Source organism: Amblyomma maculatum, chromosome 5, assembly GCF_055883805.1.
Source record: "Amblyomma maculatum isolate TAMU_Amacu chromosome 5, ASM5588380v1, whole genome shotgun sequence".
NCBI lineage: Eukaryota > Metazoa > Arthropoda > Arachnida > Ixodida > Ixodidae > Amblyomma > Amblyomma maculatum.
In genome coordinates, this window is record NC_139348.1 from 27,800,789 (window position 1) to 27,818,909 (window position 18,121).

Below are 18,121 nucleotides of genomic sequence, written 5' to 3' on the forward strand. Positions count from 1 at the left end.
CGTCAGCGACTACAGTGGCTTTTAAGTATGGGCCGCGTGAAACAGCCCCGAAAGGAGCTCGAATATGCAAGGTAAGTTGTTTTTATTTCATCTTAATGCATTCTTTGCGCTTATGGCTTTGTTTATTAACGTTTGGGGGATCCCTACACACGTTAATTTGCTTGCGCATCTGCCGACTTCATCGCTCGAATTCTTCGCGATGCACTTGAGAACTGCTCTTTTTCTCAGTGTAAGACACCAGCTATTGCAGTATGATATGTTGGCGGTATATACTGCTACATCTCCTGCTTTTACTGACTGTCACCTCATCGTTTCGTGAACCACATTATTACTTCCCGTGCAATATTTTACTGGCCTTCCATATATTTCCCCCGAACTTTCCACTAATGTAAGTCTGATTTCACTCTAGCATCGCCGTTTAGTGAAGAGGGTCACGAACGACAGTGAAGTGTAGAATTTAATGCGAAGCTAATGTATGTCTTAAAGTATAACTAAACAACGCGATTCATAACTTGCACGAAAACTATCTGTTGTGCTGGCTTTTTTCTCTGGCTGGCTGTGGTTTTAACAGGTATAAATTGCATCCTTTTCCGTAATTTTAATGTCTCGATTTTCTTACTTGCGGTTCAGTTGCGTGTCGTTGTTGCCGTTCATTCGCCGATGTGTACTACAGTTAATGTCGCCGCGAAGCTGCGGTTAAAATTCTGATCGCAACTTTACCAGCTGGAACGCTGGAAAATTGCGCGGAATGTGATAATGCATGATTAGTGCTATTTTTTCCACACTTCCATTGCTGGGGTCATAAAGTATTGTCATGAATTCATGATTGCACTGTCGCGTCTCTCATAACCTGAATTCCTTTGGGACTTAAACCCCACAAACGAACAATGATTGCACTGTGCATCACCTGTTGCACATGGACCTTTTTTAAATACAAATCTAGTCAACAATGTTGATACATGTTTTCTTCTGCACATAATCCTATGCAGGATCATTTCACAGCCGGCCAGTTTGAGTGGTCCTACTTCAAAGGAAGGAAACTACTCAAGCCAGATGTGCCTACCATCTTTTCGGGTGAGCGAACCACTTGGAATTTCCAAACTTGCATTGCTCTTAACTCTCCGTTCATTGAAATACCAACAGTGTACTGTTGCTCATGCACACATGCCTTTGTAGGCACTGGAAAACAGCATGGCTAATGAGCCGTCCCCACCGACGTTAGGTTAATACATTCAGCTCGATCACGCTGTAGCTTTGTCGTGCATGAAAATTGTGAGGTGGACAGTTTTCATTCTGCCTTTTTCACTTGAACAGCCGTATCTGTGTGCTGCGCCTGTGACTGCCCAGAACATGCATTCAGTATCAGCATATGAGATCTTTTAGTGTCCAGTGCACAATATGAATACTCAACATTAGGATTTTCTTTGTATAATACCAATTCTGTAGGCTTGGAACTCTAACTCTTCATTCATTGCAATGTCAACAATGTACTCGTTTTCATGCAGACATGCCTTTGCAGGCACTGGAAAACAGCATGGCTGTTGATGCTCTATAATATTAATCAGCCACACACAAACTCCAATGTGGTGACTCATGCTTACCTTTCAGAAATAACCTTTGTCTTTCTACACCATGCATTATCCCAAATAAAAAAAGTCTATGGAAAACTAGTGTCTACCTTTTTTATGGTGTTATGGCCTTTAATGACTACTAGTGTTTCTGCACAGGACCTGCATGTCCCTCTGAGTGTTCAGCATTACAGTGAAGTGTACAGTGATTGTCAAGTACAATCTCTTTAGCCTCTCTACTTATTTTGCAGTAATGGTGTTACGTAATGTACCTGTTACAGGAGCACTAGTCGGCTGTATACAATAAAGTTCTAAATACCAGCTGTTTGTAAAGTGTTTTTCTAATCCTATCTCCTGCACAGAAGTAGGTTGTCAGTCTATGTCTGCATGCTAACTAGATTTGCCTACTTTGGGTAACTGTTCTACTTATCAAAAAGCCCTGAAGGACCCTCTGATAACGGTGGTATTTAGGGGGGGGGGGGGGGACAGAAATTAAGATGAATATTAAAATACAAATTGGAATGCTACAATAGTAGCATTTTGCGTTACAGTGAATGCAGCCGTTAGAAAAAAAAATTCATATATTAAAAACGGAATGATGCTTACAAAAAGCACGCGACTGGATAAGGGCAGTTTGAACGATCGCAGCATGGAAAAGTTTCAGTGGACGAATGCAAGTCATATATGGTGCTATGGGTAATATATTGCAAGATAATGGAGCGCCAGTAAGTCTGCGACCTGTGCTATTGGTTCAATTCGCCTGTCTGTCAATTGCGTTGCTTTAGACTGCCTGGCTTTGCATTGCGCGCAGCGGGGTTTCGTTGTAAGCTTCGTCTAATATTACAGACGATCCCTACAAAATCGTGCATGGTAATGTTCTTTCTGCCGGGGGTTGCAAAACGTTTCCACGCAAAACCTGCGTAGTATTGTCATTACTTGTATTTTTACATCATTAATGTCACAGCTACGAGCTACTGCAACCGTTTTGCCATCTCTGACAGATCATGCTGTGCCAGCATGTTATGCGAATCACATGTGTTTTCGATGTTATGTTTTCCAGAAAAATGCACGATGCGCTTGGCATCGATGCCTGCGCCTTTATACAGCGCAAGGAAAAAGGATGCCTGTAAATAGAGCGCGATGTACATGGCAATAAAATAAAGCGAACTGCTTTACATCGTATGCCCCGCCGTGATCACAGGCCCTGTACGCCCAAGGAGTGGCTTTCTCGCAGAGCCCCCTGTAGAAGCGGCTTTCCCGTAGAGCTTGGAACATAATGGCGGACCTTCGCGCGGAATTAATCTGAGCGTCGACTCATATAATCTAAGCGCTATGTAATTTAACTCGAATGCTAAGCATTTAATCATAACGCCAGCATATTTAACCCAAGCGCCAACTCGAATATTGTCAGCGCCAACCAAATTATCCGGGTGCCAACGCAATTAATACAAGCGCCAGCGAATTTATTCCGGCTGCCAACCAATTTAATCCACATGTGGGAAATGAATGTGGTGGAAGGCTCCAAAGCACGAAACATGAATTCCAGAAATAAATAAAAAATGAGATCACATTCCAGACCATGGGACGTGTAAGCGAAGCGTCAGCTTATGGGATGACTTTCGTCAATATCATGACAAACGCACTTTCTCGGCAGTGAAATACTGAATTGTCCCAGAGCTGTGGCTTACTGGCTCTATATTCCAAGAGGACAATTTATCCCACAAATGTGCGCACTACAGAATATATACAGAATTAAAATGTCTTCGATGAAACACACAATTATTTTATCACACAATAAAAAAACGTTTTAATCAACCGTATCTAATTTAGCTACATGTAATTTCATCAGCCAAACATTACACAGCCAATGCCAAAAAGTTCTAAAGCAGAGGACAAGTTTTCCGCCTCCGTTTACTCGGTGCCGAATTGTCGTCTGTTTTTGCGCTATGTTAGGAGAATGGATGAAAGCACAGACACGTGAATTCACTATTAGAAATAGGTGTACTTTCTTTTGCAAGAAATAGAAATGTTTTCTCAAGAGCATAAAACAAAAACCGCTAGAAACGCAGAAGACAAGAGATTTCAAAGCAGGCGGCAATCTTCGCGCCTCTGTTGTGTGTGTGCCGCGTTGTTGTCTACATTTGCACGACGGAGTAGAGCCGCACGGTGGTGGTGCATACTCGTATACTATAGGCAGGTCATTAATTTCGCATGAACTTTAACGCGCATTATTTTCTTCCATGGAAGCTGACGAGCACTGTCCTGACATCCTAATCGGGCGCCAAAAACGGGGACCACCGTTCGAGCCTCCAGGTGCACCAAGAAGAAAGAATAGCAAAGTCTCCGAGCATGACAGGGCCAGAATTCTCGAAGTGTCGAGGCGTGGAGGAGACGTGAAAAATTTGGCAGACGCGCAGGGCATCAATTTAAAGACGGCGAGATCCATTGCAGCGAGCGATAGAGATGCGTTGAAGAAAGGCGGAACATAGAATAAATTCGGAAATACGGTAGTAACGGCTCTAAAGAATATTGTATATAACAACCCTGCTTTCACGCTAAAGCAAATAAAGCAAGCAATGGAAGAAGAATTGCCGGGAATCGCCATCAGCACACCACCAACGGTCTTCACCACCATAGCGATCGAGGCGGGGGAGATGAGTTCAATCCTCTTCCTGTCCCCCCCCCCCCCCCTAACCCCATAACACCAAAGCTCCGCCCGAATAACAAGACAGAAGCAGAATCCACGGCCCAACAATGTCCCCCGCAGGCCAGCACCACGCCGTCGGCGACAGAAGGGTCTTTATCCGACCAGCCAGCAACTCCTAAAGCGCCGCCATCGCTGGATGACGTCGCTCAAGCAGTCCATACAAAGGAGCATGGCAACAACCCAGCTCCAGACGCCCAGGCAAGAGCAGGAACGTCCACCATGAACGCCCCACCCTCCCACACCCACCAAGGCACGAGCGAAAAGGCAAAGCGGATTCAAAACTCGCGCCTGAGCACGGACGCCGCCGTTGCTCAACAGAGTCGCCATCATGCACCCGAAAAGGACACATATGCGGTGCCCCTTCCCCGCGACGACGTCGAGGTCTCCTTTCCCCTGTTCCAAAAGAAAAAGGCAACAACACAGTTCCAGAATCGCAGGAAAGAGCAGGAGCCACCAACAACAAAGCCACACCCCCCACAGCCAGAGAGGCACGAACGACAACCCAAAGGGAAAGCGGGTTCAAAATGCGCGCCTGAGAGCGGACCCCGCCCCTCCTCATCAAAGCGTACATTATGCATCCAAAAAAGCGCCCATGCAAATTCCGGGGACAAGGCCCCGCCCTCCAGCGGCGCGGAGGCCTCCTTTTCCCCCCTCTCCGCTCCCACCGTGCAGCAACAGGCCGACCGGCCTCCTCCTCCTCCCCCGGAGCAGCGGCTGCAGCGCAACCAGCGGCCGCATTCCAGCGCGTCGTCTGCTACTGCTGCAAAACATCTCCTTGCACCGCCGGCTCGCTTCGCGGCGCCGAAACATCACCGGTCGCAACAGGCTGGCCCCAAAACGATCCTTATCCACCCGGTGGATCGACGGGCCAACTTTGTCCAGACGTCAAGGGATGCGATCGCCGCCGAGCTCTCCAAACAACCAGGAGTGGCGCACGTTCGCGTCAACATCAGGCGCAATGTGGCGGCGCTGTCGCGCACGGTCGAATGAGGTTTCGGGTGCACTTACATCAGCACTTTTTGCCCCTAAATTTTCCAAAAAACTATATGTACCATTTTATGCAGCGTGCCTTTGAAAGCTGTAAGCAGGTATAGCGCGACCTGACGCTAGTGCATGGCAAACTGTTCAGTGGATATTCTGTCAACCGCTGCCGTTTTCGTTTAGAGCAAAAGAGGCACTGACGAAAATTTATAGTGTTTTTAATCATGATTTAACACCGCTAGCAGAAAAGAAGGATTAGTGCAAAACACAGTTGGTTCAGGCGGGAAAACTTAAAGGCAGAGAAACATTGCGGCTTCGGCAGCATAGGCGGCATATAGGTCCGGATAGCGCGCTGCGCTTTTCACTGCGAAACCTGTCTCTTGACGGTTTAAGCACACTTTGTGTCTAAAAACAGTCTTCGTGGAAGACATTCATACCGTCCTAGTACTGTGCGGAGAAAATCATACGCTCAAATAGCGCTCGAGGAAGCGTTTAACAAATACTGTCTGGTCCATGTCTGCTATATATCTGTTTTATTTATTCAGCTGAACCGGATAAGGTCTTAAGCAGAACACATATTGCCTTCCTGATATCCAGTGAGAGAAGAAATTTGAGAAAACCACCTAAAGTTGACACGTTGGTTGCAATAGTTTGTTAATCTTTGATTAAACGATCGAGTCCGGCCGGATTCAATATATTGCTATGAAATATTCCGATGACGATTTTATTTGATCTAGAGCCACTTGATTGCGATCCACGCATCGCGATTGCGGATGTAAGGTATCGTATGCATCTTCCTTCTGAGTGAGCGCTCAGTCAGCCCAGGTGGTTGTCCCGAATTATGGGAACTATAATTCTCAATCGCGATCTAACCCGGAACGGATCGACGACGACTGTTATTGTCCGTGTGGCACAGGTATCAGAAAATACCCTTAATATTTTACAGTGTTCAGTAATCCAACTTTTAATTTATATTTACTCTTCGGTCTTTTCTTATGGTCCATGGTATATCGCGATGCCGCAGTCAAGTGCTACGAACGTCAATACGTATACGGGCCTCATGCTTTCGGATAGGTTACGTCAACGTTTCTGAAATTCAGTCATGCTTATTGCTAAGGTGATATATATCAGGTTAGTGACGTTTTATAGCGTCACATATATGCTACAGAAAAGAAGGGCGATCTTGCTTTTTCGTAACATATATGGCACGCGCGCATGTTTTCAAATATCGCATGCGACAATAAACACAAGCAGTCTGAATCTGACTTCAGTTTTTGTTCTTACTCTTTATTCATTTGTTTTATTAGGAAGTCACTTAATTGTTGCTTCATACATAAATGATTATTATGCTGTGTGCTTTCTTTTGTAACAAAGGCAAGAAACAAAAGAGGTGATTGTATCACTGATTCTTTTTTTTTTTACAAAGTCTACAATTTATAGTAAAATTTGAGCAAAAAGGCGCAGCAACAATAAACAAGTAAAAATATAGAAATGCACCGCTAAAGGTTTTGGAGAAAGGCCGCACATATGACACCGCATTAATTTTATAGTAGTCTGATACCAATTTTTGGTGGTATTTTTTTTCACTTGCTAATGATGCGCTAGATATTCCTGTATAATTCTCCACGTGGTTTCTCGCTTACCACCGCTAAGTAATTTATAATTAATTTTACTTTCTTCACCAGTTTCGGCTTCGCGGTTTCAGCAGCCGAGCGGTTGTTGTACGGTCACAATTGTCTAGGTACCGCGCGGGATTTAAAAAAAAAAAGCTTGAACCACAGACTCACTTATTAGCTCTTCATTTTGCGCTTTCAATAGAGCCAATTGTTCTGCGCTCCATGCCAGTTTTCTCTGAGCTCTTCTCAGAGCGCGAGAAATGTTGCAGCATTTATTTGGCTGGTTGCATGCTTTTTCCTTCTTTCTGCGCATCTTGTGTAAGCCTCCGCTGGTATTTGCATTAAGCGCAGCTAACCCCTTCAGAGTTGACGGTCAAGCGACACTTTTTCTGTAAAATATATTCCCATGAATGATATGTGCTTCCTGGATCAGCTGGTTGCGGGCCACATTCGGAACAAAGACCCTCCAGGCCTATATAGCTCTATCTTCAGCTTATATACACTGTAGTGTCCACAGAACTGCGTTCAGGCTTCCAAAAGTTATCACTTTTTCTATGTACAAAAGTGAGAAAGTTCTTTTTCTTTTTTTTAGGCTCGATAACGCGCGTAGGCTACAGATCCAGCAGGTGCTTCGGTTAATTTGGTCCAAGTTGCAGGTATGTAAATTGAGTCAAACGGATCCCGAGGCTCAAAGCTGCACGTCTGCTGCTGCGGGCATGAGTTCTCGCTCGGCTCTTCTGCTCGACGGCGTCGACGGCACCTTTACGATGAGCAGCGCCCCTGGCGGCCAAAGTTGGAAGGCATCGCCGGCGCGGACACTTCCTACCATTGAGAGAGCCCTCCGCACGGCACACTAGCCAGTATATTCTAGGCACTATAGCGCGCCCCTGCATTTAGTCTGGCCGCCACACGGTAGAGTGAATAAAATTTCTGTACCGTGGAGCTTACAACCGAGGTCAGAAATAGCTACTGGCCTCTCACTATGGTCACCTTAGCAGCTGTACATAACTTGCCTGGGCGGCAATCCTAGCGGCGTAAGTTGCCAACAACCAATAGGCACGTACAAGCACAGACGTAGCCGATTTGAAATGCAGTTTTATTTTCTGGGAGACATTGGTCTATGTGTAACTCGGCACTTTTTACAAATCTTCATGCAAAGCTGCCCGTATAAAAGTTATGGCGGTCGAAAGCAGCACACTCTACCCTTTGTATTTGCTGCATATATCGGGCAGCGTCGAGCAACAAACTGCGCCGAGGGTCCTTTTCAGCCATTCCGGGAGGGGTGGTTAGCACCAGGCCCCTCCGCTCGCTTAGGAAAGCTATGACTTCCGACTTGAACTTCGAAAACACTACCTATATTATAGGGTTGAAAAACGGGCTGTAAAGAGGCAGCCGCTTGATCGAGTGCATCTGACTAGCCGAGCTTGCTTCCGCACGACTGTGAGCTGGAGTGTTGTCGAAAATAAAAACCGCTTAAGAACCAGATTCACTTTCGACATGGGCTGATATGTTGCTCAAAATGTCATTGAACACGACCAGGTGAACCTTGTCGACGGCCGTCCAATGTATGACACCATTTGCTGACATGCAGGCGATGAAGAGTAAGGTTTGCTCCTTTGGTGCCAGTGGTCGTCTTCCCGGCAGGCTGTCCCATAACTGCACGGCCGAAGCTCCTTGAACACCGTATGTTATAGTTAGTCTCATCAGCGTAAACTGCAATAGAGACGACGTGAAACGCAACCACAAAACATACGCGCAATGGCTGCAGTGTGAAGAACCTTGCTTGTGCAGAGGTAGTTCCATCTTACAAGGGCCTCGGGTAAAAAGTAAAAACTAAAAATAACGAAGCACCAGAAATACATTACAAAAGGTTACAAAACATTGCTTTGTAAAAAAAAAAAAAATCCGCCGGAAGCGGCAAGACTCGAACTCGCTACTGCTTGCTCTGTAACGTTCGGCGCTAACCGCTCGGCTACGCCGCTTTTTTTTTTCTTTATTTCCGAGGTATACATGAACAACAAATTGTCACACTTGATAAAACACTTCAGCTGCCCTTGAGCTGACGCGTGTGAGGTTAAAATTTCTTCAATTTTACCAGGTCATCCAAAACTTGTGGCCACTGTGGTGGGTCGGGGAGCGCGCAGATACATTCCCGTAGATAAACAGCACTTTCAACAAAATTTTCACGTACACTGCGAATGTTAATATCTTCATGCCTTACTTGCATCCGTGTTTTCCACAAGCTGTGGAGACCCAGAAGCATTATTAAATCATAGGGTACGTCTTCGTTCTCCACCGGTAAAAACCGGAAAAGACGAGGCGAACGAATTTATTTTTTTCTTTAAATAGCGGAGGAGTCGGTTTGATTCATTTGTTTCTGCGCCAAGTGGTATCGCGCTTTTTTTTCTTCGCGACCAAAATGACACCTTTTTAAGAACAGTCATGCAAGTGCGGCTGCAAAGTCTGTTACCCGGATTTGTTGTCTGCTCAAGTGAAAACATGCGTGGTGCTGTCACAGGATATTTGCGCGAGGCAGTTCCATCTTACAAGGGCTTCGGGTAAAAAGTAAAAACTAAAAATAACGAAGCACCAGAAATACATTACAAAAGGTTACAAAACATTGCTTTGTAAAAAAAAAAAAAAAAAAAAAAAAATCCGGCGGAAGCGGCAAGACTCGAACTCGCTACTGCTTGCTCTGTAACGTTCGGCGCTAACCGCTCGGCTACGCCGCTTTTTTTTTCTTTATTTCCGAGGTATACATGAACAACAAATTGTCACACTTAATAAAACACTTCAGCTGCCCTTGAGCTGACGCGTGTGAGGTTAAAATTTCTTCAATTTTACCAGGTCATCCAAAACTTGTGGCCACTGTGGTGGGTCGGGGAGCGCGCAGATACATTCCCGTAGATAAACAGCACTTTCAACAAAATTTTCACGTACACTGCGAATGTTAATATCTTCATGCCTTACTTGCATCCGTGTTTTCCACAAGCTGTGGAGACCCAGAAGCATTATTAAATAATAGGGTACGTCTTCGTTCTCCACCGGTAAAAACCGGAAAAGACGAGGCGAACGAATTTATTTTTTTCTTTAAAAAGCGGAGGAGTCGGTTTGATTCATTTGTTTCTGCGCCAAGTGGTATCGCGCTTTTTTTTCTTCGCGACCAAAATGACACCTTTTTAAGAATAGTCATGCAAGTGCGGCTGCAAAGTCTGTTACCCGGATTTGATGTCTGCTCAAGTGAAAACATGCGTGGTGCTGTCACAGGATATTTGCGCGAGGCAGTTCCATCTTACAAGGGCTTCGGGTAAAAAGTAAAAACGAAAAATAACGAAGCACCAGAAATACATTACAAAAGGTTACAAAACATTGCTTTGTAAAAAAAAAAAAAAAAATCCGCCGGAAGCGGCAAGACTCGAACTCGCTACTGCTTGCTCTGTAACGTTCGGCGCTAACCGCTCGGCTACGCCGCTTTTTTTTTCTTTATTTCCGAGGTATACATGAACAACAAATTGTCACACTTAATAAAACACTTCAGCTGCCCTTGAGCTGACGCGTGTGAGGTTAAAATTTCTTCAATTTTACCAGGTCATCCAAAACTTGTGGCCACTGTGGTGGGTCGGGGAGCGCGCAGATACATTCCCGTAGATAAACAGCACTTTCAACAAAATTTTCACGTACACTGCGAATGTTAATATCTTCATGCCTTACTTGCATCCGTGTTTTCCACAAGCTGTGGAGACCCAGAAGCATTATTAAATAATAGGGTACGTCTTCGTTCTCCACCGGTAAAAACCGGAAAAGACGAGGCGAACGAATTTATTTTTTTCTTTAAAAAGCGGAGGAGTCGGTTTGATTCATTTGTTTCTGCGCCAAGTGGTATCGCGCTTTTTTTTCTTCGCGACCAAAATGACACCTTTTTAAGAAGAGTCATGCAAGTGCGGCTGCAAAGTCTGTTACCCGGATTTGATGTCTGCTCAAGTGAAAACATGCGTGGTGCTGTCACAGGATATTTGCGCGAGGCAGTTCCATCTTACAAGGGCTTCGGGTAAAAAGTAAAAACGAAAAATAACGAAGCACCAGAAATACATTACAAAAGGTTACAAAACATTGCTTTGTAAAAAAAAAAAAAAATCCGCCGGAAGCGGCAAGACTCGAACTCGCTACTGCTTGCTCTGTAACGTTCGGCGCTAACCGCTCGGCTACGCCTTTTTTTTTTTTTCTTTATTGCCGGGCTCCGACAACCAATTCAGTACATCACGATACACTATATACAAACACAGGCAAGACGTGGAACAAAAAAGGAAACGCTGTCAGTTTTGTACTGACATTGTCACTTAAAATTCCCTTAGGCCTGCCAAGGCTTCCAGCCTTGGCAGCCACTGCGGCACACATTCAAGTGTCTTCTGCACCTCCACGAAGCGGGAAATGCTCTCCCGAAAATACAACCGTGCAGGCCTCGCATCAGGATCACAATAGAAGCCGGCCATGCGGGAGCGCCATACAGAGTGGAGGCCAGCCAACATTACGAGATCGAAAGGAAAACCATCTTCGTTATCTGTCGCCAAATATCTGATCCCGTGTGGATCTAGAGGGAAATCCTTTTTCACTGTTCTCTGCAGAACATCCCAGAAATACACTCCTTCCCAGCAGTGAAGAAAAACATGATCTATAGTTTCGGGTATCTTGCAGATTAGACAGTTAGTTCCCCATGGCAAGAAAAAACCTCGTTGTTCAAGGAATGTTTTGACTGGAAGTGTTTCAGTATGAAGTTTAAAAAAAAAGGACTTCATGCCTGGTGTCACCTGCATTTTCTTCACCCGTTTTAACACATTCTGGCCCGGCTCTCCACTGTGCATGGCTCTGTACATCGGTACAGGAAGTATGCTGTCGCACACATCTTTGTACAGTGTTTTCCTTTTCACCGCAGACAAATAATCGTTGGAAAATCGTACTGTCAAGAAACATACGCTCATCACCACCTCCTTGAAAAAGCCCTTAATTGGCCCTGGCATTTCATTCGTGCCGATCACAAAGTTTGGCAACGCCCGTCTTAATCTCATTTGGCACACCGTTCGTAAGAAAGAGTCTTTTGTGTCCCGAAAAAACAGAAACCTGTTAATAAGCTGTCGCACAAAGAGGTGCGCCAGACCAAGACCGCCGTCCTCCACCTTTCTGAACAAATTTGTTCGGCTGCACCTTTCCCACTGCGATGCCCAAATAAAGGTGGCAAACACTCTGTGCAGCTTTTGCACATTTAGCCGCGAGCAATGCAAAACCTGCATTAGATACCATAATTTGCTTATAAAAAAAAATTACACACAGTTGCCTTGGCAAAAAACGAGAGAGGAACCCCCTTCCATCTGTCTGCTTTCTCACGTATTTCATGCGCCTGGCTTCTCCAGAGGCCATCATTGCTTTCGTAGAATTGCAGAGGGACACCCAGGTACTTCACTGGGGTCTTCACCCACGTTACGCCTGCAAACGTGTCTGGGGTTGACGCCCATTCTCCATGCCAAAATCCCAGGCATTTTTCCCAATTGATCAAACTCCCTGTGATGTCCCGAAAACATTTTACCTCTTCGACCACTGCTATAATACTTTCTCTATCAATACAACACACTGCGACGTCGTCGGCATATGCTAAGAGCTTCACTTCGGCAGCTTGGAGTCGAAAACCGTGAACAGAATCATTTTTAATAATAGTCAAGCATAGTGATTCGATGTACAGACAAAATAAAAGTGGGCTGATGGGGCAGCCTTGGCGTACCGCACGCTGCATGGCAATGGGGGCCCCCAGTGACTTGTTTACAATAAGCCGCGTTGAGCAACTCCTGTACGCCATGACCACACCCTCTCTGATAACCGAACCGACATTAATATGGTCAAGAATGGCGAACAGGATAACATGTGATACACAGTCAAAGGCCTTCTCTAGGTCGAGCTGCAAAACCGCGACGCCAGATTGCATGACATCACAGCACTCAAGCACGCACCGCATCTTGTGTATGTTGCTTACTATAGACCTTCCCTTGATTCCACATGTCTGGTGGCACCCTACTATGTCCTTAATCACTGTCTGGAGCCTAGCTGCTAAGACTTTCATGAATATTTTATAGTCAACATTGGTTAAAGAGATGGGCCTGTAACTCGTTACAAGGCGAAGTCTTTCTGTATCGTCAGTTTTTGGTATGAGAACAGTATGTGATGTACTATATGACGGTGGTAATTCTTTCAGTTGGTATGCCTCATTGAATACAGCTGTAAGCACTGCAGACAACTTATCTTTGAAAAACTTGTAGAACGCGGCACTCAAGCCATCGGGCCCAGGCGACTTTCCGTCGTTCAAGTTTTCAATTGCTCGGCACACTTCTCTTTCGGTTATTGGCCGCTCCAAAACTTCTTTTACCTCGTCGGCCAGTCGCGGCATCTGACCCAGAAACCTCTTTTTGAAACCGTCCAAGTCAGCTTCATGAAACGCGAATAACGCCTGATAATGCTCAAAGAACTCTCGCCCAATGCCGTCGTTATCTGACACCACAACGCCGTTCCGCTCTATCTCGCATACGTGGTTTCGTTGGCCGTTCGTTTTTTCCAAACCTAAAGCCCGCTTCGTAGGTACTTCGCCCGCTTTTAGTGCATTTGTTCTAGCTCGCACCAGCGCGCCCCGATAACGCTCCTCTTCGATCAGCTGTAATTGCTGTTTTATAATCCTCACGTCATCTTTGAAAACGCCTGGCTTTTTGCATTCCTCTGTTATTAACATCTTTAGTGTTTTCTGCAGTTCGTTTTCTTTAATTTTTTCGTGAAATCGAATCGAACTGGCCCTATCAATCGCTGTGATTTTGATTTGCTCTTTGCATAGTTCCCACTGTTGTCCCACCTTACAGTAATCGTTCATATTTATTCTGTTGGTTTCTTCTGTCACTTTTGCTACAAAATATTCGTCGTTGAGAAGCTTAACGTTCATTTTCCACATATCCCAAGCAAACTTCCTAACTTCTTTCTTTGTTCCTATTACGCACTTAACCAGACAGTGGTCAGTAAAACACAGCGGTAGCACGGTGTAAGTGCGGCATTTTGAGATCAAGTCGAGTGCTACATAAACCCGGTCTAGGCGTGCGTGGCTTGTCCCCTGGAAATGAGTGTACTTCACTGCCTGTCCACTCTCTAGGACTTCGGCCACGTCGATTAACTCGGCTGCGGTAACAATATCGGCTAATAAATCTGTGCTCTTATCTCGGAAAGCCGTGCCGCTGGTTTTGTCTGTAGAATTCAGTACACAGTTATAGTCCCCCAAAATAATGAGGCATTTTTCAGGGTCCACATATTGCTGAACCATAGCGAAAAAATTATATCTCTCATCCACTGCATTTGGTGCGTATATGCAAATAACCCGATATTCTCTTTGGCAATAACTAAAATCACAAATAACGAGTCTTCCAGAGGACCCTGATGTGATGCTCTGCACAGTAAGACCTGGTAACTTTTTGACAAAGAGTACGCATCCTGCCGACAACCCAACAGCGTGGCTAACCACAGCGTAGTACCTTGAGGTAAAACGCAGCACCATGCTCCCAGTCTCCTCTTCTCCCTCGACTTTTGTCTCCTGAACAGCTAGTACGTCAATGTCATTATCTGTTATCAGCCGATACAATTGACTTTGTTTTCTTTTGCTCGCTAGTCCTCTGACATTCAACGTGGCTACACTTAGAGACGGTTCAGGTGCCATTGTTGCTCTAATCATGAGGTAGGCCCAGGAGCATGGTGCTTACCTTTAACGTCTAGCAAGCCGCTAGACGCCTCCGGAGCCGCCCGGCTGGCCGGTCTCGCTTTTCGGCGGGGGTGGCTTGTCGACAGGTTTTCGCTCCGCTGCGATGTTAGGTCGCGGCTTGAAGGACGACCGCCGACCCTGCACCGCTTTCACAGGCGGCTCGTCCACACTGCTTGTATACGGCATGTCGTCGAGATCGCCGGCTGCGTCGTGGGGGCGTTTAGTTGCAGTTCCGGCACCCACTGAACTTACATTGCCATTGCCTGGGGGCTCCTGACCCTTCACTGCTGCTGGCTGCTGCGCTTGACTGGATCCATCTTCGTTGATGTCCGACGCTGCCGATGATGGGTTTTCCACCATTTCACTTGCCCTGTCCGTGCTTTTATCCTGGGATCCTTCGCTAAGGAGAGGCATTTCTGCTCCCGAAGCAGTCGCTATCTCACCAGTCCCCTCCGCAGCGTCCTCCGCCTCAACCTCGTCCATGAGGTGCTCGGTGTCATCACTCGCCGCCGTTCTCGTTGCCGCGGCGTAGGTACGGACGCACTGCGAGTCCTCATGCCCAAATCGCCTGCAGATCGAGCAACGCGGCACCTTGCACTCTCTTCTCACGTGGCCCGAGCCATGGCATCGCAGGCACTGCATCGGGCGACCGGGTGCGACAACTAGTGCCAGTTCACCACCGACCCGTAACTGGTGCGGCAGGTCTTCTATTTTCATGCCGTTCTTCAGCTTTAAAAGCACTGACCTTGTTGTGGAGCCCTTGTCACTCACACCCTGCACTCGCCAGCGCTCTCGTCTGACATCCATTACAGTCCCAAAGGCCGCGAGTGCGGACCGGACGTCCTCGTCCGCCACTCCATGCAATAGCCAGTGAAGCTTCAGCTTCACCTGCTGTTCCTGCGGGTCGATGATAACACAGCGTCGCCTCTTCACCATTAGCTCCTTCACACCAAGCAGCCGTTTTGTAGCCTCGGAACCTTTAAGGGTGACTGCCCAAACGTGGTTAACCTGGTAGGCTCCCAGGGCCACCACATCCGGCAGTAAGCCTGTAGGCAAGAGCGCATCTCGTAAATCTTCAACCCTGTAGGGCCTTGCTCGCACGTCGCCGTGCAAAAACACGGTGTTCTGAACGATGCGTCCGGTTGGCAGCTGAGGCAGAATAAGCTGATAATCGCTGTCTTCGCTATCTGAGATCCTGTTTCCGCGGCCGGTAAAAGCCGCAATCGCCGCTCCGTCGGAGCACATGATTCCGCGTCCGTACACGGTGGTGGCCGGAAGTAGAATGTACCGCTCGGCTACGCCGCTTTTTTTTTCTTTATTTCCGAGGTATACATGAACAACAAATTGTCACACTTAATAAAACACTTCAGCTGCCCTTGAGCTGACGCGTGTGAGGTTAAAATTTCTTCAATTTTACCAGGTCATCCAAAACTTGTGGCCACTGTGGTGGGTCGGGGAGCGCGCAGATACATTCCCGTAGATAAACAGCACTTTCAACAAAATTTTCACGTACACTGCGAATGTTAATATCTTCATGCCTTACTTGCATCCGTGTTTTCCACAAGCTGTGGAGACCCAGAAGCATTATTAAATAATAGGGTACGTCTTCGTTCTCCACCGGTAAAAACCGGAAAAGACGAGGCGAACGAATTTATTTTTTTCTTTAAAAAGCGGAGGAGTCGGTTTGATTCATTTGTTTCTGCGCCAAGTGGTATCGCGCTTTTTTTTTCTTCGCGACCAAAATGACACCTTTTTAAGAACAGTCATGCAAGTGCGGCTGCAAAGGCTGTTACCCGGATTTGTTGTCTGCTCAAGTGAAAACATGCGTGGTGCTGTCACAGGATATTTGCGCGAGGCAGTCCCATCTTACAAGGGCTTCGGGTAAAAAGTAAAAACGAAAAATAACGAAGCACCAGAAATACATTACAAAAGGTTACAAAACATTGCTTTGTAAAAAAAAAAAAATCCGCCGGAAGCGGCAAGACTCGAACTCGCTACTGCTTGCTCTGTAACGTTCGGCGCTAACCGCTCGGCTACGCCGCTTTTTTTTTCTTTATTTCCGAGGTATACATGAACAACAAATTGTCACACTTAATAAAACACTTCAGCTGCCCTTGAGCTGACGCGTGTGAGGTTAAAATTTCTTCAATTTTACCAGGTCATCCAAAACTTGTGGCCACTGTGGTGGGTCGGGGAGCGCGCAGATACATTCCCGTAGATAAACAGCACTTTCAACAAAATTTTCACGTACACTGCGAATGTTAATATCTTCATGCCTTACTTGCATCCGTGTTTTCCACAAGCTGTGGAGACCCAGAAGCATTATTAAATTATAGGGTACGTCTTCGTTCTCCACCGGTAAAAACCGGAAAAGACGAGGCGAACGAATTTATTTTTTTCTTTAAAAAGCGGAGGAGTCGGTTTGATTCATTTGTTTCTGCGCCAAGTGGTATCGCGCTTTTTTTTCTTCGCGACCAAAATGACACCTTTTTAAGAACAGTCATGCAAGTGCGGCTGCAAAGTCTGTTACCCGGATTTGTTGTCTGCTCAAGTGAAAACATGCGTGGTGCTGTCACAGGATATTTGCGCGAGGCAGTTCCATCTTACAGTGCGGGGAACTCCCTCAACTAACGTTGCTATGTGAGCGGCATGCAGGACGCAGCGCCAGTGCGGGGAACTCCCTCAACTAACGTTGCTATGTGAGCGGCATGCAGGACGCAGCGCCAGTGCGGGAAACTCCCTCAACTACCTGTGCTATGTGAGCGGTGTGCGGAACGGAGCGCCACAGCGGGGAAAGACCTGGCGCTGTGACGTTGGCGCTGGGAATAAATGTCAGCGACAGGCGGAACGAAACACCTTGGATACGAGCGCCGTGGAACAGACGCGCTCCGGCCAAAACACAATGACATCCTCCGTGCAATATGCCACTGACGTGTTTACGCGACACAGCCGATATATGTCTGTAATGGGGGGCGACGCTCGGCCTTTGCATTGCCGTATTAACGGCGACACGGCAGTTGTAGGCAGACACTACAAATGGGGCAGCGTGCGCATGCACCCTTTTACGCGCATGTTCATTAACGCTGCGCCCTACTCGACGCCGCAGATCGTGGGCTTCACGTTCCTGGACGTGCCCAACATGATAGAGTCTCCCTGGTTGGGGGCGGCGTTTCGTTTGGACGTTGCGCCGGGCGATGCGCGCATCCCGAAATTGAAGGTGGCTCACGAAGAACATTGGAAGCACGCCGAGCGCAAATACGCGGCGTGGCGTTGGCGCATTCTCGACGACGAAAATCGCAGGGAGGTTACGTTAGCCAACCGAGTTGCAGCCGAAAGCGTGGATGGAGTTCGTATGATTTCCTACAGGCCAGAGAACGCCCGCGTTGGCTTTACGACCGTGCGGCCTCCCGAGGGGCTTCCGCGACGACTGCGCCCGGTTAGCTCAGAGGAATCCATATTGCTCGGCCTACGAGTG

At 46.8% G+C, this 18,121-nt stretch overlaps 1 protein-coding gene across 1 annotated transcript; it reads right to left on the reverse strand.

Annotated features, from left to right (window-relative positions):
• Positions 1–14,360: 14,360 nt before the first annotated feature.
• Positions 14,361–15,911, reverse strand: LOC146187898 (uncharacterized). Its single transcript, XM_084603550.1, has one exon. The coding sequence runs from the start codon at positions 15,889–15,891 to the stop codon at positions 14,668–14,670; it is 1,224 nt and encodes a 407-aa protein (XP_084459676.1). The 5' UTR covers positions 15,892–15,911; the 3' UTR covers positions 14,361–14,667.
• Between the last annotated feature and the right edge of the window lie 2,210 nt (positions 15,912–18,121).

Coding starts and splice junctions, on each gene's coding strand:
- LOC146187898 (XM_084603550.1), bottom strand. CDS start 15,891: ATGTGCTCCGACGGAGCGGCGATTGCGGCTTTTACCGGCCGCGGAAAC.